This window comes from Atractosteus spatula, chromosome 4, assembly GCF_055471065.1.
Source record: "Atractosteus spatula isolate fAtrSpa1 chromosome 4, fAtrSpa1.hap1, whole genome shotgun sequence".
In the NCBI taxonomy this organism is placed as follows: Eukaryota; Metazoa; Chordata; class Actinopteri; order Semionotiformes; family Lepisosteidae; genus Atractosteus; species Atractosteus spatula.
In genome coordinates this window covers 49,520,487-49,543,564 of record NC_142709.1, presented here as the reverse complement: position 1 = coordinate 49,543,564, position 23,078 = coordinate 49,520,487, and the positions used below count along the sequence as shown (strand labels likewise).

The window sequence follows — 23,078 nt, the reverse complement described above, 5'->3', positions numbered from 1 at the left end:
ACCCAAGAGCTAAAAAAATCCAAACAAAAAATACACTGTAAATATATTTCTCTTGTCAAAATGAACACGGATTTGAACAATCAAATATTAAAGAAGCCTGGGAGGAAATGTATTAAGGTATTTTACCTTGTCACTTGTTCTTCCACAACTACTTTCAGGTTTGAGTGGCTACAGGTTTGAACATATGAATTATACGATATGATAAGAAATCTAATCTAATCATTTAATCCTACAAAGATTTCCAAAGTCATATATTTGAAAAAATACTGGATTGAGTCTTTAAGGATGCTGCAAAAAACATCCTGCTTTGAAGTGCTCATGATTCAAGATCGGCCCAAACCTGTGTTAGACTTTGAGTCTTCAGACTGGAGGATGAAGAGCCACCCTCCAGCATTCCCAGATTGAAGAGGATGGACCGAAGATTGATTATTAAAAAGACATGGGTGGGATCAGCTGTTCTGTTCATCTCCTGCACTGTATGATGTACGGTAAAGAGTTCAAACAGCCTCTTATTCTTCCTGCAAACAAGGAGAAAAGAAAGATTTTTATTTCATGTCCATCACTACAAATCATTTAATATTTAATATTAAACAGATAGGTTTTAGTGCCAAAAACTGATTGCACAATATGACTCAGGGTACCATAAATTCACTTATCCCTGCTATTGTAATATAAGACACTTCTGGAGAGCATTGCCAGGGCTCACCACAGAATTTACTGTGCATATGTCTCCTGAAAGATTTTTCATTCTGCTTTTAATCTAAAAATTCTGTTATCATTCTTGTTTTCTTCCTTCCAATTTCTAAGGCCTTTACTGGACCTGAACTAATGAGGGAATGTTAGGCACGTCTGTAACTTTCAACTTGTGAAAAAAGGTAAAGTTGTCCTTGGGACTTAATGGAAGATGACAATGATGGGAAGAACATATATATTTTATGTGCTTTGGGTGTCCTCTCTATAAAGACATCGTCAGCTGTTTTTTATTGAATTTTGTTGCTACATCATGTTCACTGGCGGCGTGACTACACACTCATCTTATTAAACAAAGCGACTGCACTGTCTGCTATTCATAGAGTAACAGTGGACGGCATTCTCTTCCTTCACTTACTTAATCTTGGAGAGCTTCTGGAGAATGATGATGAGCTTCTCCAATAGCTGAACATCCAGTTTGGGATTTCGGAGAAGCAGAGAGACGGTACGGAAGAAATCCTTGTTACTGCAGGTGTCCAGAAACGTGTGAAAGAGTCCTTTAGTGCAAAAACAAAATGGAGACATATTAAAAGTCCATCTTCAATACATCTATCCTGAATCTAACAAGGTGATCCACTTATTTATTACATTATGAATACTGCTTATTGAAATATTGCTGTTGGACAATGCAGATGGCTCTTCTAACTTTAAAAAGCATTCCCTTATCCTAATGCGGTCACAATCCTGTGACTGCTGTATTTCTGTTTTGAATTATACTTTGTATATTATATTTGATGCATGTTTCTTTTCCCTTCATAAGCAGTATAACAAATGTTTGAATAGTTTTATATCTATATATCCTAGTAAAGCTTGCTCTATCACTGGTATACAGTTGCTTTATTGGTCTCGTATGCCCAAAGAAGAGACATAAATTACCCAGCTCAAGCTTGAAGAGCTTTTATTAGAGTCTTCTGGAAAGCAGGTTTACTGCGACAGTGTTCCAGGAATTGGTTGAGGCTAGCTCACGTACGCAGTGTGCTCAATGGGGCTCATGCCCAAGCCAAGGCGGAGTTGCTCATGGACAGTGTGATCCGGAACACAAAATACACCCCACACAGGTGGGGAGTTGTCACTCTTGGAAAATCCTGATTTATCTAGTAGAAACTACATTTCCTTAAAGTTCCACAAAGAATCATGGAATTTGAGAAATTGGCTGATTTCTGGCCATTTACTAGAAATTACGCAAACTGAACTTGTCATCTCTTCCTATCTCTTCCGTGCAAAGGCACCTCAATAATGCAAGTTCCCAGCATGTTCTCATTCACCAACAGTGGTCAAGGACTGTCTATCTTGTCATCCCCAGCTACAAACTCCAGCTTCCTCTCATAAAGGGTGCCAGCACAGTGCACTCTGATTTGACCAGTGTTATGTACAGTTTCAATATAACCAGGTGTTCTTTCCAAATTCAGCCCGACATTAATTTTCGGCTTTCCAGTATGTATAGATTAATACACGCACCCAAACACTCCAAAGGAAATACAAAATAGTTCAATAAACTGTCACGTGTAGACTTTTGAAAGCAACATCCATTTCCCAAGACAAATTTCCAACCTAAAAAACAAATTCTGATGCCAAATAATCAGCTTAATTAGTAGTTAATGCTAAAGCCATTATTCAGACAGATTAAGTTACTTGGGTTTGTGAACTACAACAACCTCTGCAGAAGTACAGATACACTGTATGAATGTAATGAAGTATATAGTGAAGTGTGCTCTTCATTATTAGGCAAGGTAGTTTTAACCCATGGAGAGAGTGAGTTCCTAATCAAGGCAGGTCTCTTACATTGTTGAAGTTGTTCAGCTTCACTTCATGTGATTGGCTGCTGATCACTGGACATACAGGACCCCACCTCATCAACCATTTGTACAATTTCATGTGAGAAATATCTACAAAGCTTAGATCAGGGCTAAGGGTCAGCCAGCCCAGTAAATACAAAGAGAGAGAAAGTAGGAATGGGAGTAAAATAAATGTACAGAAAAGATTAAGTGCTATGTAGTAATACTTAGCTTAAAAATTGCTCTGGAAGTTGCTAACCTGGCAACATGTTACAACCAAACACATTTAATGATAGACCACAATCCAAAAGACGATGGGGAGATCCTAGTGAGATGGCCAGGCCAGGAGTGTCTACACTCCAGGTGCTACAGCACTTACTTGCAATACAGTAAGGTAAGAGAGTCACATGTTTAATGTTTAATATTACAGGGGTCATGTGTATTCACATCCCTGTAGTTAAAATTTTGTAAATCCTCCTCTGGCAGCACTAGAAGCCTCCTATAGTGTGCTGTGTGGTTCTAGCACTTTAGAGAACTTTTAGGAAATTCCTCAATGGTTAATTGCTCCTATATATCCTTTGGTTTCCGTTCATGACCTGTTATCTTAGAATTTAGTCAGAATCACAAATATTCAATTGTATTGTGGTCTGGAGATTGAGAAGGCCAGTCAGGAGTATTAATTTTGTATGCAGTCAATCATTACTTTGTCCTTCTGAATGTATGCTTTGGATCAATGCCATGCCAGGCTGTCCATTTTTGGCCAGTTTTGAGCTTTTTGGCAGAAAGAACCAGGCATCTGGCCAAAATACATATATTACTTGAGTATGTGTAGAGTTTATTATTTTCCCTACACTGACAAGGGTTCCAGGTCCCATGAATTTACAACACCACTAAAACATAAAAGCCCCTTCATAATATTTAACAATGGGCACATTTCTTCTCCACATGAGCTTAACCTTTTTTAGACCAAACATAATTCTGATGAGAATTGGCCAAAAAGCCCAATTTTCATTAAACAGGACAATAGACATTGTTTCAGCTTTCCGTTTCATTCAAATGTTTGAATCATCTTTTTTCTGGTTTGCTCTCAGAAGAAGCTTCTTCCTTACAACCCAGCTGTGGATGATAAGTTCATGCAGGTGACTTCAAATCGCAGTTTTTGATACTTTGTATCCCTAAAATAACAGCTTCTACTGAAGATTTAAACCTGTTGCCTTTGGATTTGCCGTTGCCTCCCAAACCACTTGTATCATAGTCCGTTTTGGCAAGATACACCTATGTACTCTTCCTGGCTGGGTGGACACTATACGAGTAGACTTTAATTTCCTTAATAATGGACACTACAGTGGAAAGAGACGTATTCAGCTTTTTATAAAATTCTTCTACAGCCATCCCAAACATATGGAGGCCAATGACCTCCTAATTTGCCCTTTGTCTTTGAAGAGTTCCTGATGATGATGCATGCTAATACTTAATGTCTTCCGTGTGTAACCTTTTATACCCCAGGGAAAGAGGAAATCTTTGTAGGCCTCTCTCTATTTAGTTCTGCTGCCACTGCTCTTCTAAACATTTTTGTTGAATTTTATTTAAAGGATTCCTTAGAGGTGTCGATAAATGTGACTTTCTTGTTTTCTGGAATTCAGTTGCTTATGACAAATATGACTATCCTCTGTGCAGTGCTCTTATGATTTCAGGATAATATTATTAGACTTTTTTAAGTGAGATGTTTTTTGTTTCTTCTTTCCACTGGGGATATGAACAAATCCAGAGGGCACTGTATATTATATACTATAAATATATCTTAATATAGACATGCTTATATTGAAAAAGCACATACACACACCTGTGCCCATACTTTCCAAGAGGCAATTTAAACAGGAAAGATTAAGTGCTATGAACTTTGAATATAAATTTCAAGGGTTTTGTCAGTACTTCAATATAAACCAGTATGCTGTGATTTAGGGTTGAACTTCAATGCACCTTTCTGTTTCCCATCTATACCTCAGACACATATGGCTCAAATTTTGGGGCAGTGGGCATATTTGTGCAGTATGTGAGCCCCGTTCAGTATCACCTGTGTAATGAACTCAGGAGATAAGAAACAGCACTGACAGGGGGCAGCTGTGTGGTGAGACTCTCAGGTGGAACCCTACCAGACCCCATAATTATCCCCTCATTAGAGAACTTAATTACCACCTCTTCAAATGCTCAGGCCCAGACAAAATTAATCATTCTTGTATTTTCTAGGATCCAGGTGTGCTTGATTCATTGCACATGTCACTTTCCAACTCCTGCTTCTGAAGATTTTGAGTAATAAGTTGCTCACCCATTTCTCTGTGCATAAAGTAATAAGATTTCCCATCCCAATGTCACTTCGCTAAACTTTTTTTGAGAATCTTGAAAATCCATTCAAGGGTTCTTTCATTTTCTGGCTCTATACACGCTCCTGCCTAGTTTCCTAACTATAATTTAAATTAAGATTAAAACTAAAAACTGTAACCACTACATGCAACGGAGCTGTAAAAAAGTGAAGTCTTAATTGTCTGCCCAAAACCCAGAGTTTAAAACAGGAAATAAACCAAATGTTGGTTTAAAGAAGAATTCTCTTTGAGGGAATGCCCCCCTGGTTTGTGTACAAAGTTTCTGTGAAGAAAGAGATCCACCTTTACAGCTCACTGCTGTCTTATTATCCTCAGATAATAGCTAGTGGCTTTAAAGCAGGATCCTGCAATAGTCCTAAAAGATAAATACTACCCTATATTATTATCACATTCTAAAGGGCTTATATATTTCACAACAACAGCAAAGAACTCATCTTAGTTTGATGTGGGGGGTTTGAAGTCTGTTTACAAGCAATTAAGCAACTATAGCACAGAGTACAACCCTGAGATAATTTGCTTCTGAAAGATACAGCATCTTAATGCCTGATTCACCTCCTTGTAATGTACGCACTGGATGTGTCCTTGACAAATTTACAACAGAAGAAAACCACGTATGCAAAATCTGGACACGTTAGAGAAACCTTACCTTAGAAACTTAAATTATTGTTAAGAGTTACTTACAGGCTCAGCAAAATAGGTACACGTATAATTATTATTGTGATGTTATTAGTGTGTGATCCATGTGTGTGCAACTGTCATCCCTCTTGTATGGTAAAAACATAAGAAAGCTGATAAGTTAACACTAGGGCAGGACAGGAAGAGTCGAACTTTAATGAGACAGCTCCGTCAGCTGTTTTTTAAAGATGATGATAAAAATTCTCGGTCTTGGATCAGTGGGAAAGTACAGCAAAGTCAGGAATGTGAAACGTTCCGGGAACAAGCGAAGGGTGAAATAACGAGGACCGAAACCAGCTGCGATGCTCCTGCCGAGTACTCACTGGACTCTGTGGTCATCTGCAGCAAGACGCCCACGGCGGCTGGCAGCAGGCCCGCGGGCGCTGTCTGGAGGTGCCCAAGGATGAGGGGCAGAGCCTGGTACTGCAGGAACAGAGCCTTGCCTTCGTCGCTCTGCAGGTCCTTCTGCAACGAGCCAAGGGCTTGTGCCAGGTAGTCCGCTGAAACCAGATGAAAAAAACAAAACGGTGCCATTATGATTCTCTTGTTTTTCATTTTGAAGAGTTTTTTTTTGCACAACCAGCATCACAAATTAATGCTACACAACTACCCAAAGAAACACTACCTCCAAGCTGCAAATCTACAACAACACCCCCCGGGTGATAAAAGCAGGTAAAACATTTACAGCACTTATAGAAAGGTTTTTACCAGCTAGGGACCGGTTCAAATATGGTCTATTCTATTGACCTACCGTGCTTGGAAGAATTGAGCAGTATTGAGAAAACCAAATACATTTTTCATTTCCCTTTTATGTTTCAAAATATATTCAATCACAATCCAGGCTACAAAAATTCACTCAGTTATTATATTATGGTTATATTTTAATATCATATGGATCTTTTATTACAGCCAAAGTAATACAGCCCAATGTGTGGGGAAAAAAACATGCTTTTCAAAATTACAACAGCACCCTCTGGTGCAGACTATCAATGCAGCATTATAAGAATATTACATATTTATATTTTATTCATCATTCAGCCATTTTCTAAACGCTTCATCCAATTCAGGGTCATGGGGGAGCTTATCGGGACAAACGACAGACGCAAGACAGGATACACCCTGAACGGGGTGCGAGCTCATCACAGTGCATACACAGACATAAACACAAACACACACTCACAGCAGGGTCAGTTTTCCCAGAACCTAACTAACCTACCAGCATGTCTTTGGATTGAGAGAGAAAACCGCAGCAGCCAGTGGAAACTCACGTGAACACTGGGAGAACAAATAACTCCACCCGTGAATTGAACCCAGTGCTGTGAGGAATCAATGCTAAACGCTACACCACCATGCCATCCATTTCTTTATCAAATACTGTAAATAAAATCTGTACTAACTTTAAGGAAGCAACAAATTGTTTCTTAGAATCAGGGTTACAAACAAGACCAAGCATTTGGAGCACGCAGATTTAGGGTTTTTATTCGTATGTGGTTCTGTTTAACGTGCAAGAGTTGGATCTTGGAAAAATCTAAAATCGTAAAAAATGTAAAAAGCACAGGCAGTAAACGTATTATTTCTAAAAGAGAAACAACTTGTAAGTTGCACTTGTAAGGAGAGGATTATAGCAATACATCTGAGAGAAGACTGTTACTTTCATTGTTTTTTAAACATTTTCTGTTCTGCAAGAGTACAGAAACATGAAGGTTTTCTGTTTTTTTGTATGCTTGGAAGTAATTAATTAAATTGAACTCACGTTCCTTTATACCAGTCCAAATACAGTTAATCATGGTAATAGTTTGATTTCTACCTATTGCACCTAAATAGCACATACCTGAAGTAACTGAGGTGTGATATGTAAAAAAATCATTTCCATAAATTATTGAACTTTCCCAATTCTTATTCTCGAGTCAGTTTCTTATATTCCTTAATCTGCCCTGGTTCTGTTTTCATTATGACTATGCAGGGCTCTCAACAGGAGTCAACCTCATGAGTTTGTAATGGATTACAATTGTTCTTTATTCCAAACTGATGGATTTGTCAAATATTGGCTTACTTTCAACATCCATCACAGCACCTTCCAATCGGATCTGAGGCTGGGCAACCCTCTTGTCTAATTTTCTGTTTAAAAAACACTTAAAGATGTTTGAAGGGTGCTTAAAGTCATTATGTGCTTAAAATATCCATCTACAACCACAGTGCTGGTTACCACAAGAAGAGTGTAGTCTATCTCAGTGTTTTTCGGTCCACCCATCAATCCGTAATACAGGAGGAAGTACACTATCCACAAATATAACTAAACAATGGAGCTCAAGCCTTTCCCTTTGATACAGAAATGTGGCAATAACTTTTTAGGGATGCCTTTCCCTTCTTTAATGGAATTACATTCTAAGATATGATTATTCTGATTACTAAACAAGGTTTTATCAGTATTGTGAAATAACTCTCTTCTTCTTCTTTTGAACAACAATAATTATTATTTAAGTTTTATAATTTCTAGAACTTCAAAGTCTCTGATCATGCAGTCATTTTACAAAAAATACAAACAGTCCCAAAACTAAAACTATCCCCCATTTTACCCAAAGTACATTGTAGCTAAAAGTACAAAAAATCAGATATAATTAGTTCATTTTCATAGGCGATCATCTGATTTGACATACTGGCTACAGGCAAAGTCTGAGATCGTGAGTCTTTGCATGTGTATTCATGCAACTGTGCCAATCTGAATCTCCATCACTCAGTATTACTGTCTAGCAAGTGGTCATTATCCTCTACACAGTATGACAACAAGCTCAAGAACGACGTTTTTGTTGTTCTAGTATAGAGCTACTTAAAATCGTCTTATAAAGCAATCTATACACACTATACCTAGCCCATCTTTCATTCCTTCAACCTTACTAACCTAATGAAAAAAATCAGTTGTGACAAAATTACACAGGTTATAATTTAAGGACTCGACTAATTTCTAATGCGATTTTAAGGCACGTTTACTGAAGCTCACAGAGGAATTGAGCGTGGATATTTTTCCACAGTAGTGGTTTCTTTGCTCTCAAGTATTGAGAGCATAAACATTTCACAAAAAATAATTTGTCACAGTGTCAATAAAAGCAACAGGCTGATATGGTATTGCAGAATGGTGCAGCTAATTCTTCGAAGAAGTAGTATTTACATGGTCAATACTATTTCTCTTGCCATATAAGACACCACCAACAATCCTCCAGACTTGAAATTAACATGGATTAAGGATTTATTTAATGGTGTTTAGAGTTTCCTGCTTAGATAACACAGAGACTACTGAAATGTTTGATTTTCTGCACTGCTGATTAAAGGACTTATTGATAGCACACCCAAGCCTGATGTTTTCATTAGGCTGACAGGACACCACTGCTGCCAGTCAGGTGGAGTCAAAACCACAAGAAAGCAGGTAACTCTTCAAAAGACGCTAAAGAAACACTAAATTAAAGATATGCATTATGCATTCAACTTCAGAAGTTCAAATAAGCATGTTTTTAAAAGAAGCTGGCAAATTAGAAGATTTTTTAGATGTTTTTATATTTTAGTGTTTTTCAGGTGTGAAAAAGTTGAAAAGTCATTAATCTTCTGCTTATGCTCACAGTCAGTTTCTACAGTTTCAAAGAAAAATGGGATTATGAAGAAGCAGAGCCATACCTAAAGTAAAAACCTTCTTGTTACCCCCGTTTTATAAACTGAAACATCTTGGTCTAGTAAAAAATTAATATTAAGACATAGTGGTCAAGAGCTTAACCCAAATATAACAGGTCAGTGAGAATGTACTGTAGTTCATCTTGCCCATCCAGCTGGCATAAAGTGATCCAAACATCTTCACCCATTAGCTCTACAATACCACCCACCTATTTAAAACAGGTGTCAAGACAAAGGATTCATTTGGCCTTAATACACACTTCTGAAGGCATCCTCTGTTCGTTTCTAAAAGCGATTTCAAAAACATAGACAAAAACTCCAGTTCTATTCTGCTGTCCAACTAATCAACTTACACCACACAAGCCTTTAATTAAGGCTTGAGTTTAACTAAATAAGTACATGGTGCTGCAGGGTGAAGTTAAGAACCCTAACAATATCCAGCTTGGATTTTAATAGTTCATCAGTGAAATCATTCCCTGGTCAAAGTAAAACTTAAAAAAAATAAAGTTTACACGACTTTAATTATTGTTAGTGTTTTCCCATGGTGTACTATTTTATTCATCGCAGCTCCTGTTCACTCAGTCCCTTTGAAGATGTTTCAGCCTTTCAGGAACATTAAATCCAGATCAAGAATCTTAAGTTTCTGAGCCGAAGTTGAACACTAAGCAGCAGAGGAGGGGGTCTCCAGCACAAACAAAGGATTTCTGCTTTTGTGCTCATTTTGCCATATAGCACATACATTTTCTTGTTGATGTTGCCTTACCTTGGGAGATAGTTCTAAGAACAATCAGTGTTGAAAGAAATCTAGTATGCAGGTCAGGGCTTTTGAAGAGAACAGCTGACTTTAGTTTTCCACTGGATGTTTGGTCAGGGGAGCTGCCTTGTAACTCATTCGGAAGAGCTCCTTTGTAAATTTCCTCACCTAGCCTCCTCAGCGTTGAAGTCAGAGTATTCTGCTAGGAAACAAAGAACAAAACTCGTGTGGTTTTTTGCTTTGGATGTGGTCAGTAACTAGTTATAGACAAGATCTATACAGTAGCTTGCTCTATGGCATGGGTTAAAACATTAAGGGGACTACATCCAAGTCTTTACCACATTGATAAAAACTTAATATACGGAGAGAAAATGAAACACTTCTTTACTCAAAGAGTGGTGGGTGTCTTGGAACAATCTTTCCAGCCAGGTGGTTGAGGGCCAAACTTTGGGTGCCTTTAAGAAACAGCTGGAGGAAATGTTATAATCCTGAACTACCAAATGGGCAAGATGGGCTGAATGACTTCCTCTCATTTGCAAACCTTTCATTTGAAAAGAAAGACCTTTTAACAAAACATTAAGAAGGAAGATAAATAAATACAGTTAAATACATAAATTAATACAGTTTAGCAAATAATGCAAGGTTCTAAAATCTTTTAACTAAACGAGTCCATGTGTGCTCCTTTTGTTTGCATGAGTTTTCTCTTGGTTTCTTCAGTTTCTTCTCATCCTCCGAAGACATGCTGAGCTGGGTTAGGTGTTGTCTAAATTGTCCCTGAGCATTAATGCACACGTGTGTGCTTGCATGTGTGTGTGACTCCATTAGTTTCCAAGACAAGCTCGGCTACGAGATCGGGAGAATTCTAGATTCTGCACTTACAATGGGAAAGCTCTTTTCTAACACACAGAATTGTAAGCGCACTGAGTAAATTGCAAAGGTGTGACATTGAAGCTAATACAGTGGGAAGTTCAGAAATTCACCCTGACATGGTAACATAGCCACTTAGCCAAAACTGCCCTGAAACAAATAAAAACTTCAAATCACTTGCCAGTCATGAACTGTAAATGCAGCACTTGATAGATTTTTTTTTTGTCAATGTGGCCAGGTGTCCTCTGAAGGGATGATTATTCCCACATTTTTATTCTTTAAGAATAGATTTGAGCTTATTCCTAAAACTACATTTAATGGCTGAAGCTAACCTACACCAGCAGTCTCCACCCCTGGTCCTGCAGAGCTGAAATCCAGATTGAATAGGTCACCGAAATTCAAAAGATCTCCACCCCTGGTCCTGGAGAGCCTCTGTCCAGTTATTGTAATACTGTAGGTCACCCTAATTCAAAGCATCTCCAGCCCTGGTTCTCGAGTGCCCCAATCCAGATACACTTATAGGTTTCCTGTTTTTAAAGACCAGAAATACTTGCGTGTTACTAATGAATTACAAAAATAACCTGTTCAGTTTGCAGAACTCTTCCAGGGTTGAGTGGTACCTCAGATTTTGGTCCCTAATGATATTTAAAATGACTTTTTTTAAAAAAACTAATCACCTTCTAAATTTCTCATAGAATGAAAGTGTTTCAGGACATTAAAAATTGGTGATTTAATAGTGACTTATCAAACCTGCAAGAGAGGTGTCCCTTTCGTGATAAACCCTTACAATTTTAATTCTAATTAAGTCCACAGATCATTTCAAACATCCACTAAAAACTCACAATTACACAGAAAGCCAAAGAGAAAAAATATCTGCAACAAAGATAAAAACACTTTTAGCGATACAGTGAAACATTTATGTGTATTGGCCCCGTTGTTGCATGTCTTTTTAAATTGAACACATGCTGCCCTTGGTGAAAACATGTGATTTGAATTTAACTATGGCATGTTGTGAGTTATTATGATACAATTTGGAAATAAACTTTGCTGCATTTTTAGATATTCACATACTTTCGTCAGGCAGCACACTTATTATTTAGCACATTCAACTGTGGTTCATAAAAGAACACAAGAAAAAATGCAAACAACAGTATTACAAAAACTAAACAAGGTAAACTGGAAAGGTATGAGCCCCACCATGCTGCTTACTTTATTAACCATCAAAGGACTGAGGAGCTCAAAAAGGCTTCAGTGTTTTGTCAGGATGGGCAATGTGATTTCCTTGTTCAAAGCTGTACACATTTACCTGTGGGGTGTTTTCTATTTGCCTTAAGGACCAGTAAATACATTTCACCAGAGGAACTTGGAGTCTGTCATCCCAAAGTGGCATCAAACGAAGCTGCTCTGAAAGCATTGGCAAAACCTGAATAAAAGATAAAAAGTGCGACTGAAAGGGACACATCAGCCAAAGATGTAGTAACGCGCATTTTGAAAGGTGCTCACAGCAATGTTTGTGAAAGTGACAAGCTATTACACGAGTTTCTGAAATTGGTCAGGGCTTTTCTAATAAGCAGTGTCACAAAATTAAAAATACTAAAAGGCCTAGCAGAGGTACAACAAGGAAAAGTATTTCACAGATTATCTGAAAGGAGATTATCCTAATTTGGAAATGAGTACAGTTATTCAAAACTGGTTTCACATATTTTTCAAAAACCAGGGTCAAACTGTACAATGACTAAATAGAAGTTTAAAAAAATTCAAATGAATTGCATAATAAAGTGCTGAAACACCAAACAGTGCATACAAATTAAGAAATGTAAAGTTTTTACATTTTACTTTACTTCTGAAAGATGTATAATAGAACTGCAGTGACTCCAAAAAGTTGAACAACTTAAAGTATATTGCATATTTCAGAATAGGTCATGTCCTCTGTGCTGTTTTATGTGGTTTTAAAGAGTTACAATGGGTGGCTGAAAAGTTTACAGTAGCTATAATTGTGGAAAACTATCCCGGCAACAAGTTCAGTTCTTCAGGGTAAAATATACATTAGCAAACGGCAAGAATATCATTCTTCCCAAGTTTCTTTTAGGATTGCGACAGATGCCGTGATGAATTATTTGGACTTTATGCATACTTAAGCCTGCAATATAGAAAACAGCTTTTTATTTTCCCTTTGGGCTGCACTTAACTGTCATCTGGATCAGGTCAGGAGGTGACAGTTTGTCAGGCTTTACTTTTTCACTACTAACATCACTCCTTTCTACAGCCGTTTTTGGTAAAAGACACAAGTAGCTACTTCACACAGTATGAATGACACAGGATAAGTGGAATATGCCTGGGAGATGGTGATGACTCTCCAGCTCCACACATTAATATTCAAAAATCACGACTTTCCAAGAGCCATTGTTCTACTGCCTTTGAAAACAAAGGCCATCGTTGACTTGGGCAGGTTAAGACATGAAGAGCTCCTCTTTCTCCACTGTGAGTCAATCTGGCAGCAATACGCGCGGAAATGCGATACACGTGTGTCAAACCTTTACACATTTTTCCCGAACAAAGTTGTTTTGTGCGGCATGTTGGCCGAGGGCGCTGCAGCCGCCGTCTTCTCGCGGAGGGAGATTACAGAGGTGACTCTCTGAAATCCAGTCCAGAAGAACCGCCGTCAGGTGGTGAGCACTGGACCTGGGAGAGGCCTTCAGTATCAACACAAGACAGATGCACACTATTACAACAGACAGCAGGGCACCAACACATCACCTGCTTTTTTGTCATGCAGCCAGGAAAATAAAACCTCCTTCAGAAACGATTTTAAGATCCACATCTTCATGTCTAATATTGCTTCATAACGAAGCGCTCAACTCGGCTCTACTCATGGGATCGCAGGGCAGTGGATTCAGTTTCCATTACTAATCCAGGTGTCATTAATTATGATAGTATACTGCAATATTATATCAAAAATAGAGAAGGAGAAACTGTTTTCTAAACTGAAAAAGAAGGAATCCACGAAAAAATAAGCAGATTCCCAACGAGTGGAGATGTCAAATTCAATCATCATAGCTCCAAACGTCTTTACCAATGAAAAGAGACAAGTCAGTCGACCCGGTGCAAAACCAGATGCAAACCAGAACATGCAAACCATAAATGTACATTTGACAAGAATAAAACACGCACGCCAAACCTCGTTTCTAAAAAAAAACAGTCCTTGCTGTTACGTAGTTCCAAGCTATTAGTTTTAGGGATATCTTTTTATTCCGTGATTAGTTTAACTTCATAAAATAACAAAACAATGTAGTATTTAGGAGGAATAATACAGATTTCTATGGCTGTTGTTCCACTTAATCAGCAGTTATCAGGAAGTATGAGGTTTTCGGCTAATTAGAATGAATTAAGTTAATTAGAAATGTTTCTTTCAGAGTTAACTATAAGAGTCTGCCCCCTACCAGCACCTTCACTTTTCTTTGATGATGCAGGCAGGCTGGCTGTTGTCATCCTCAGTACCATTCATCAACTTCCATTCATTTGCTCAGTGTCCCATTACATTAAAAACAACAACAACAAAGCACTGAGAAATGTGCTGATTGAGTTTCCTGTTCTGGGGATATTTTAGAAGGTTCCCCAAGTTAAATACAATGTGTGGGTTTACCTTGGCTGGTTTAACTGTGGCTGTGGGCTTGTCTTGCTTTGGCTGGTTTAATGTGTTGATGGCTGAAGGGACATTTTTGCGAATTTTGTGTTCCATTAAATATTCACACTTTCTCTGAAAAACAAATCGAAACAAACTAGTAAGAGAAGCACGAACAGGCAGCAAGGACTAAGGGCACCAGTACTTGAATTGAAATCCACTGGAGGGACCTGAAAGCCAAACATAAAAGAAATGATTTTGTGTCATCTTCATGTTATAGACTGATTACAAGAAAAAGCTTGCAAAAGGCAAGCGCTGGGAAAAGATCTCAGAGAAATGTTATATACAGCAACAGCATATCTATATCAGGATAAAACAGAAATCCATAGGAGGAACCCAGGTGCAACTAAATAAATGATGGCTGTTCCATCCTTATTTCAGCACAGGGATTTGGACTGTGGTTTTATCTATAATAATAAAACCTAAAACTGCAATACTGCAGTCTTTTAGTGCTAGGATTCACCTGGGAGTCATGGTATTATTGATAATGGCCTCCTGCTCTATCTTTCTAAAACTGCAACATGTACCATTTTTAAATTAAATGCCTCTCCAGCAAGAATCTGTATTAGATTTACTTTCCCTAATATTTTCCCTATTATGAAAAGATAAGGCAATGATTCTCAATGTGTTATTATTAACCAGAAAGTGAATTTCTTCTCACTGAAAAACAATCCCATTGAATGAGTATTTATTGTTGAATGTGGCTGCACCCACTGGATATGGCTAAATCGAAAAATCTTGTCAGGACAGTGGTAGAACAGTCATTTATCACTAACATAGTGTAGGTTCAATTCCTGGTCAGAAAGTTATACCGCATGAATGCCTGGTTTTAATACAAAAGGGTCTTACTGTCCCTCTAACCTTTTTGCAATGTCTGTACTCGATATAAATTCTTTCAGCTTCCTAACACTGCTTGATCAGAACACAGCCTGTGTGAGAACGAAAACTACTCTGCGTCAGCACATACTGGAACTCCTGTACTGGGTGAACTGCAGTATTTACCTGTAAAATTGAGAGAGACCTTAAAGGGTCTCCTACACACGTATAAGTAACTGAATGGTCTTGTTCCAGATTATATTAAAGATTTATTGCACGAGTATAGTCCAGGTCCTAATCTAATATCTGCTGATTCATACCTTTTACTCTGCCACAGAGCCCACACAACGTTTTGCAAGACACTATTAAATAAATCTAACTCTGGTCCTTCCACAATGTAAAATAACATGTAACAGGATTGAGAAAGATTATTCATTGTTTGTCAGAATAAAAATGTATGAATAAAAGAAAAGTGCGATGGGATGAGATTTTACATTTTCAAAATCCGTGAAGACACTGATAAAGCAAACTCAGTAGATTTCGTTAGCATCACCAGTGAGACACAGACCAAAGGACAGAAGAGGATCTGGAAATGTATTTGAAACTGTGGATGACAGATACTTTGCATCAAGGGTTGTAGGAGTCTGGAACAAGCTGCGCATCCATGTTGCTGAAACCGATTCACTGGCTTCGTTTAAGCACATTTGGTAGTTAGTATCTAATTGCTCCCAGGGTTGCATGCTGCGGTCTCTTGAAAGAAGCCAGGGTATTGGCTTCCACATGGCTGGGTAACTTGTTCCAGACTCCTTCTAGCCCAGGGGTGAAGAACTGCCTCCAGCTGTCCAATTTTGCACCTCCACATAGTTTCCTCATGTCCTCTGATTTGTCCACTGGATTAAAGTTGACAGGGCTTTAAAGGGTTTCGAACCAAGTATACACATTCAAATACATAAACCAAGACATCTATCAGTCTTCTCTGTTCAGTACTAAAAAAGGTTCAGCTCTTTTACCCTGTCAGTGCAGGAATGTATGTATCTTGTGACTCTTGTGCAGAATTTGTTTTTCCACTATAGTGATTTCTTATGTCTCTCAAACCTGTTTGCAAGTGTAACATTTTCTAAATCGTCACTACATGTCGTGCAGGACTGATAATCTCAGTTACTGATAATCTAAGTTACTGATAATAACGAAATTAAGTATCTTCTTATTCCCAATTCCGAAAGAAAGTTCCAGAAATTATTTTTAAAAACATCTTCATACATAATGATATCACAATGCAGCTCTCATTACAACTTCAAAGATAAATTATTTGCCGAACCCACAGTTGAATACAAGTAAAAAAAGATTTAGCAGAACGAGAAAGTTACTGAGTTTGTTTTTCCTTCTTGTGTTATAAAGTAATGCTGAGGTCAAAAGCTCGAGGTGAAATCTGATGAGGAATCTTGAGGTAGCATTGTCCTACCTGCAGGTTATCTAGACGAGCTTGTACCCTTTTTGTTTGCTCTCCGAGTTTTTTGTTCTGGTCAGTTACATCATTTATCTACAAACAAAAAAAAATCTGTCTTAGGATGTACATAATTATCACTGCTAGGTGAACAAGCACGAAAGTCTTCAGGTGAAAACAAGACTTAACTTTTCAGCAGCACGGTAGCGAGTTTCACAACCAAAGTGCCCCACCTGGCGGCTCATACTGGCATCACACTTTTTTACCGCATTTTTCCCAAGTAACTCGCGGGGATTAGGACTACAGTACAATAACCTGACAAGAAAACATGCCATTAGTTTGCCAGGAAAGATGCCACATTGATTCCAAATAGTTTAGATACTTGCCTGCTTTTTCAGGGAATCATTCAATTCCCTCATGCTTTCAAAAGAAGATACAAGCCTCTTCTTTTCTTTGAGTTTTTGTTTCAGGCTCTCTTTCAGTTGTGCAACTTCTCTCTGATGATGCTGCCAACAAAAAAAAATGGAAGAAATGTATTTTGCTCTTACAGGCCTTTATGAAAGAAAAATACTTTAAAATTAATTTCTGCTGCATACAATCAACATGAGCTGTGCAATGTAGTATTCTGGAGTTCATACAGTGAAATAAAAGAATGTAATCTCTAAATAACATGGAGGTCCCCATGGTTGCATTAAGAAAGCTCTAAGAATATAATAGCCGTTTACAAATCTAGCCCATCCAGCTTGTCTGACAGTTGGTAACCGTTGGGAGTGCCGACCCAAGAGAAATCAGAGAAAAACTCTGGGTTATGTTATTCACATTCCAGCAAAGTCCTCAATACAGTTTTTAAAAAACAGCGCTCTGAGCTCTCGAGAAAACGTGGGCAGTTTTCACAGTGAAAGACTTGAATTCTTTTAATTAGACAAGCTGTTCGAGGTTTTTGTATGCCTTGGGCAAACTGTTCCACTGATCAAGGGCCATGAAAGAATGAGGTAATGACAACAGGAGAATTGTAAAGCCTAGCAAGGGTTGGGTTCAGCCCAAACAGCAGTTATCGGATTTACAGGTGCTGATTAGAAGCCAATGACATGACCTTTTGCTCGCAGCAATAATTCAAACCAGTATGTGTCACAGGGTGCAACAATTGAGGGCTTGTACCAGAAAATGAGCGTTTTCTGAGTAAGTCACGATAAAGAGCATCTCGCGTATGACGTGACTTGAAAAGCAGCCTCTGACTTTTGCCTGCACTCTTATGGCGAGGTAGACCGAGGAAAACAATGGCCGAGTGAAGGGATATGATTTGCAGTTTAATCCCCTGCCCTTTTTTGGACACACTTCACACAGCTGAGTGGAACCGTATCTCTTGCCTTGAGCACACTTTACACCTTAAAATTAGCCACCTTTCACGAGTTCAAGAGTGAAAAGGGTTTGCGTTGGCAAACAATAACATTTTTATACTGTTAAGACAGCCTTTTTGGGGGAGGACGATTATACTTAAAAGAGCTGTCGCCAGCTGAATAAAACCGTCCCAGTTTATTCATAGCCCATTAAGTGTTACTTGACTTTGGGGGTTCAGAGAGTGGCTGAACACATTGAAGACAAAGTCTTACGGAGGGGAAAAAAACTCAATTCTATGGAAACTGAGGGACACTTCGTTGACCATCTACAAATTGCAATAGTGAGCCTTGCACATGTTTTCCATCGTATTTAGAAGGTTAACGTAGCCCCACAAGCACGGTCTTTATCAGAGGCAGACTGCTAGGATTGAACCCATTTATTTTCTTTTCAAGTCATTCTTTCCTTGTCAGCTGCTGTGCTGTCCTTGTTTTAAGAGCATAAGAACAGTTACAGATGAGAGGGGACCAGATGGACCATCTGGCCTGTTTGGTAATAAGTAGTTAATTGATCCAAGGATCTCCATCAAACCGTGTCTTGAAAGAACCCAGGGTATCAGCTTCAACTGGGCAGCTTGTCCCACACTCCCACTAACCTTTGTGTAAAGTAGAACCTCCTGTTCTGAATAAGGGATTGCATCCAGCCATTTCTTGAAAGAAGCCAGGATATGAGCTTCAATTACACGGCAGGGCAACTATATTCACACATTCTATGTTCTGGTTTCTAGCCAATGCTTCGCACTGCTGCACACTGCTGCTGAGTCTCCACAGAAGCCTCACCTCCCTGATGGCGCGGATGCTGTTCTGCATCTCCTTCTCCATTTCACCGATTCGGAGGACCATCCTCTGGTGCTGGAGGACCACGGCCTCACTGCGCAGGAGGTGCTGCTCGCGCTCCCAAAGCTGAACGCTAAGATCACGCTGTGCCTTGTTTCTCACCTGTTCAGTGGACAAAGGGACAAGTGTCTCCACAGCACAGCCTCTCACCAGTGAGACACACAGAGGGACAAGTGTCTCCACATCACACTGTATTCTTCATTAGCTTTTACTGCCTACTACACTGCATCCTCCTGCACTGTGTGTCTTGAGAAGGATGGGAAGTCTACCTGCAGCTGGCTGTGGATAGCTTCCAGCTCTTGGCAGACCTGTTTCAGCTCTGCGGGCGGGTGCCTCTGTCCCTCCGACCATATAGACACGCCCCCCTCTCCTACCGGAGAGAGTCTGTCAGTGCCCAGATCAGTCCAGGGGCCAGTAACACTGCAGCCTGAAGATGGGGTCCCATCTAAAAGTTACAAATGCGCATTTGTATTCCAAAAACCCACTTTTCAATTAAGAAGAAACAAATGAAGCTAGATACCACACAAAGGCTCTAATATAATGCACAGTATTTGATGCAGTGATCTCTCTCTCCAATAACCCTAAATATCCAAGATCAGGATGAATGATAAGATTTTAGACTACATTTAAATATACCGGTGGATGGAGCCACAAACTCCTATTCTGCTAATGCAGTGATCAGTTTTATGCTGAATTAATTTTACTTTTAAAAGTATTATTTAAATGACTACAGCACGGTTCAGAAATAAGAGTTGGGAATTGCAAAATCTAAACTGTGGAGCTTCACAGCTTTCTGGTTTGATAGCTTAATCTGATTAATTCTGTTGTACATTAGACAACAGACACCTGTGGCTAAGGGAGTCTGGGCTTCTAATTTCCTCTTGCCATGTTGTCCTGTTATTTTTTTTCTGCTACTTAATGCCGTAGTGAATGTAAGGACAGCTCAAGACTGCTCCACGTCTTAATATTTTTCACAATTTGTTTTTCCAAGAAGGCACCCCTGCCTGGAATTGAACCAAGGACACAAGAGCAGTTAGACACACATCAGTGTGAACCACCAGGTCATCTGTTTTTCACAGGAGAGATTCACAGGAGGAAGATTATTCTTCAACTGAGAAGTTGAAGAGTCAATAATCACATTACACAATTTTTTAAGATATTAGGCCCTTAACAACTCTGAATCAGTCCAATATAACATTAAACCCTGGACATGGATGGTCTATTTTCATCAGTTACTAATGTTCAAAGGTATTTTCCATAGACACCGTGTAATAATTTGGTTTAACTGAAAGTCAGTGTCTGGTAAAATAGAAAGTAATGCAAATAACAAAAAGGAATCACTTGCAACAGTTTAAATTAGGCTTTACCTTACCAAAAGACGGCGAGAGTCTTACAGACTGACCGCTTGAAGATGACGTATTCTCTGGGGAACCCTGAAAAAAGTTATGATTATATGCACGTTAAACCAGGCAACTAGCTGTAAACAGCAGTGTGATGCGGGAACTACTGTAAAGGATAGACCCCTCACCACCCCTGGCCAGGACCTGGCTCAGACGCTTTCCACTACTAGGCGGCGCTCTTGAGCTCAAGCAAACCCAGCTGTTGTCAAGACAACCGGTCAACGGAAGGATTTATACAGAAATCCAGCCGAAGAAACCTTAAATCCCATATCCACTCGCTTTCAAAATAAAATGTCTAAAAGACCTGATCTGCAGTAAACGGGCCATTTGAGAGCAACTAACAGGGAAGACATGTACACGCTAATCGTACTTTGCAAATAAGACAAAAATACCTATATTGTAAAACTATTTTGGAGGCGTTTCGAGCAGGGCTTTTGGTGCACAGATCAAGACCTTTTTCATCACTTCTTGAAAAGACTCCCTTTTCCCGACTCGTGTAGCCCACTGCACACAGTATTATTGATTACATTAATAGTTTCTTTAAAGAACAAGAATGACATTGAGCCGGAACACGGACAGTTTAATAATATAGTTAAACATATTAGATAATTATATTACCATATTTCTTCCGTCTATGCACTTTAATCCCCTTTAAACCGCAACAGATGCGTAAAGGTGCAGGTGACCTTTCACACAAATAAATCTCTGCAATGAAAGAAGTTTCTTTTAAAAATATATGAAAGTTAAAGACCAAATCTTGTGACAGAAGTCCCCACAATGTGGGTACCGAACGTTATAACAGTAGTAGTGTGATGCTAAACTCCGCTTGAACAGGAGCTGTTCCGGGTTTGCAGCGCCTCCCACGAAGAGCTCTTCCGGGTTAGATGAGCACAACTCAACTAGAAGCGTGAACATAGCGACTTTAAGCAAATTGTTTTGCTATAAATGTGACTTCATCTTGTCCATGATTCTTTTTTTCCCGAGGGAGCTTTTAGGAGTACTTTTATTTTGAAAGTTGCAGCGAATAGGAAGCCAGTTATCATCGCTTAATGTTGCCGGCTTCACACTGCTCCCTCAAGGCTTGCTTCCCTGTCGCCGGAGAAACGCACATGTTCACTAGTGTAGATCCATAGGGCCCATGATAAAAACACACTCGGTTTTTAACGGACAGGACCTTCGGCCCATCATTCACGTGGGCCAGCAGATTAGCCTTCGGCAGATTAAATAAAGCAAAATTTAAGAAAAAACACAAACGACCTGCCATGTATTTTAAAAGAAGCCGATTCAAATTAATGCAAACTCCTTAAAGGTACAATGTAAACCCAATAAACATCTTCATAATCGTAAGTAAAACATGATCCAGAGGACACAAATGGAAACTATTGGGAACTGCATTTAAAACGGAGAACAAACGGTAAGTAGGGTTGTGAAATTCAGGCTGTAATGGCCTGAATGACCTCCTCTTGCTTTTAACCTAAACCAAAGGGTGTAATTGTAATGCAATGCAGGTTCATTGCATGAATTCCATACTTTAGTTTTATCCCTCAATTTTAAAAGCACACACTTTACCCTCAATAAAATCCAGTCAAGGCAGTTAATCATTTATAAACTTTGATGACCACAGGTAGAAACAAGACCTGCCAGCCCAGGTGTCTCCAGTCCTCCTCAAGAGCCCCAATCCAACAGGTTTTATAGACATTTAAATCATAAAACTACAGGCCTGGGGCAACTTAACTACAATCAATTAAACAGGTGGTATGTTCAATTAAGTCAGTCATTTAGAGAAAATACGGAACATAGAATATCCTTCAACCCTCAAGGACTAGTGTTCCCTTCATTGTTTCAATGTGTTTTTAATCTTTGAATAAAACAAGGTGATTTAGGGTGACCTATAAGAATAAGTAGATTGGGGGGTCTCTTCCTCTTCAAACATGTGGGCAGAAAGTAAAAAAAATAAAGATAAATACATTTGCAATCTGAAAGATTAACACAAAGTAAATTTAACAATATATCATTAATAACACATCTAGAATGAAAGAAATTGATTATTGCAGCATGAACACAAATAAAGAAATTAACAGTACAATTGAGGGTTAACCAAGCACAAAGAACTACTAGTAAGAACTCATAAATCGTATCAAGCCAATCCAAGAATGTAATGCGAGAATTCTCTTTGCGGAAAATTAATTCGAAGTCGCAGGGGTGGGCAAATCTGGTGCCAGAGAGCCTGCGTCTCTGCAGGTTTATCTATTCAAAGCAGAAGCAGCTAAAAAGCTGACGGCGAGATGATTGATTTTTAACAGATGAGTTGGAATTAAAACCTGCAGACACACCAGGATCAGAATTGCTCACACCTGGTATAGAGGGACATGCTGAATACGGTTTGAAAAACTGAACAAATTTCTAAGCTTTAAAGAGAATTTCTATAATTTGATATCATCCATAAAGGAAAAATTACAGCCGTATTTAGACAAACGAATTCACACACTGTGATGCATTATTCAGAAGTATAAGGAAGATATTAAAATAAAGCATAATTTAATAACGGGTAAGAGCTATTCAGTCAGTAGTTCTTGATTCAACCTCACACCAGATACTTTACCATTAGTACAAAAGCAGACAAAATAATTCCAAGAGATATCA

The 23,078-nt window shown here is 38.8% G+C and overlaps 1 protein-coding gene across 1 annotated transcript; it reads right to left on the bottom strand.

The window, feature by feature from the left end:
* Positions 1 to 238: 238 nt before the first annotated feature.
* On the bottom strand, positions 239 to 21,274 carry ccdc138 (coiled-coil domain containing 138). The gene is made up of 13 exons (XM_088913404.1): positions 21,054 to 21,274; positions 20,408 to 20,468; positions 19,305 to 19,480; positions 18,979 to 19,137; positions 17,191 to 17,310; positions 16,823 to 16,900; positions 14,506 to 14,619; positions 13,397 to 13,555; positions 12,169 to 12,285; positions 10,005 to 10,194; positions 5,905 to 6,081; positions 1,109 to 1,247; positions 239 to 518 (listed from the first exon to the last, which is right to left on the bottom strand). The coding sequence occupies exons 1-13, from the start codon at positions 21,054 to 21,056 to the stop codon at positions 317 to 319; spliced, it is 1,695 nt and encodes a 564-aa protein (XP_088769530.1). The 5' UTR covers positions 21,057 to 21,274; the 3' UTR covers positions 239 to 316.
* Positions 21,275 to 23,078: the final 1,804 nt, after the last annotated feature.

Excerpts from the sequence above, each read along its gene's own strand:
- ccdc138 (XM_088913404.1), bottom strand. Across the intron at positions 19,138-19,304 it reads CTATCCACAGCCAGCTGCAG|GTGAGAAACAAGGCACAGCG; the intron begins GTAGACTTCCCA and ends TCCACTGAACAG. Across the intron at positions 519-1,108 it reads CAGAAGCTCTCCAAGATTAA|GAAGAATAAGAGGCTGTTTG; the intron begins GTAAGTGAAGGA and ends CCTTGTTTGCAG.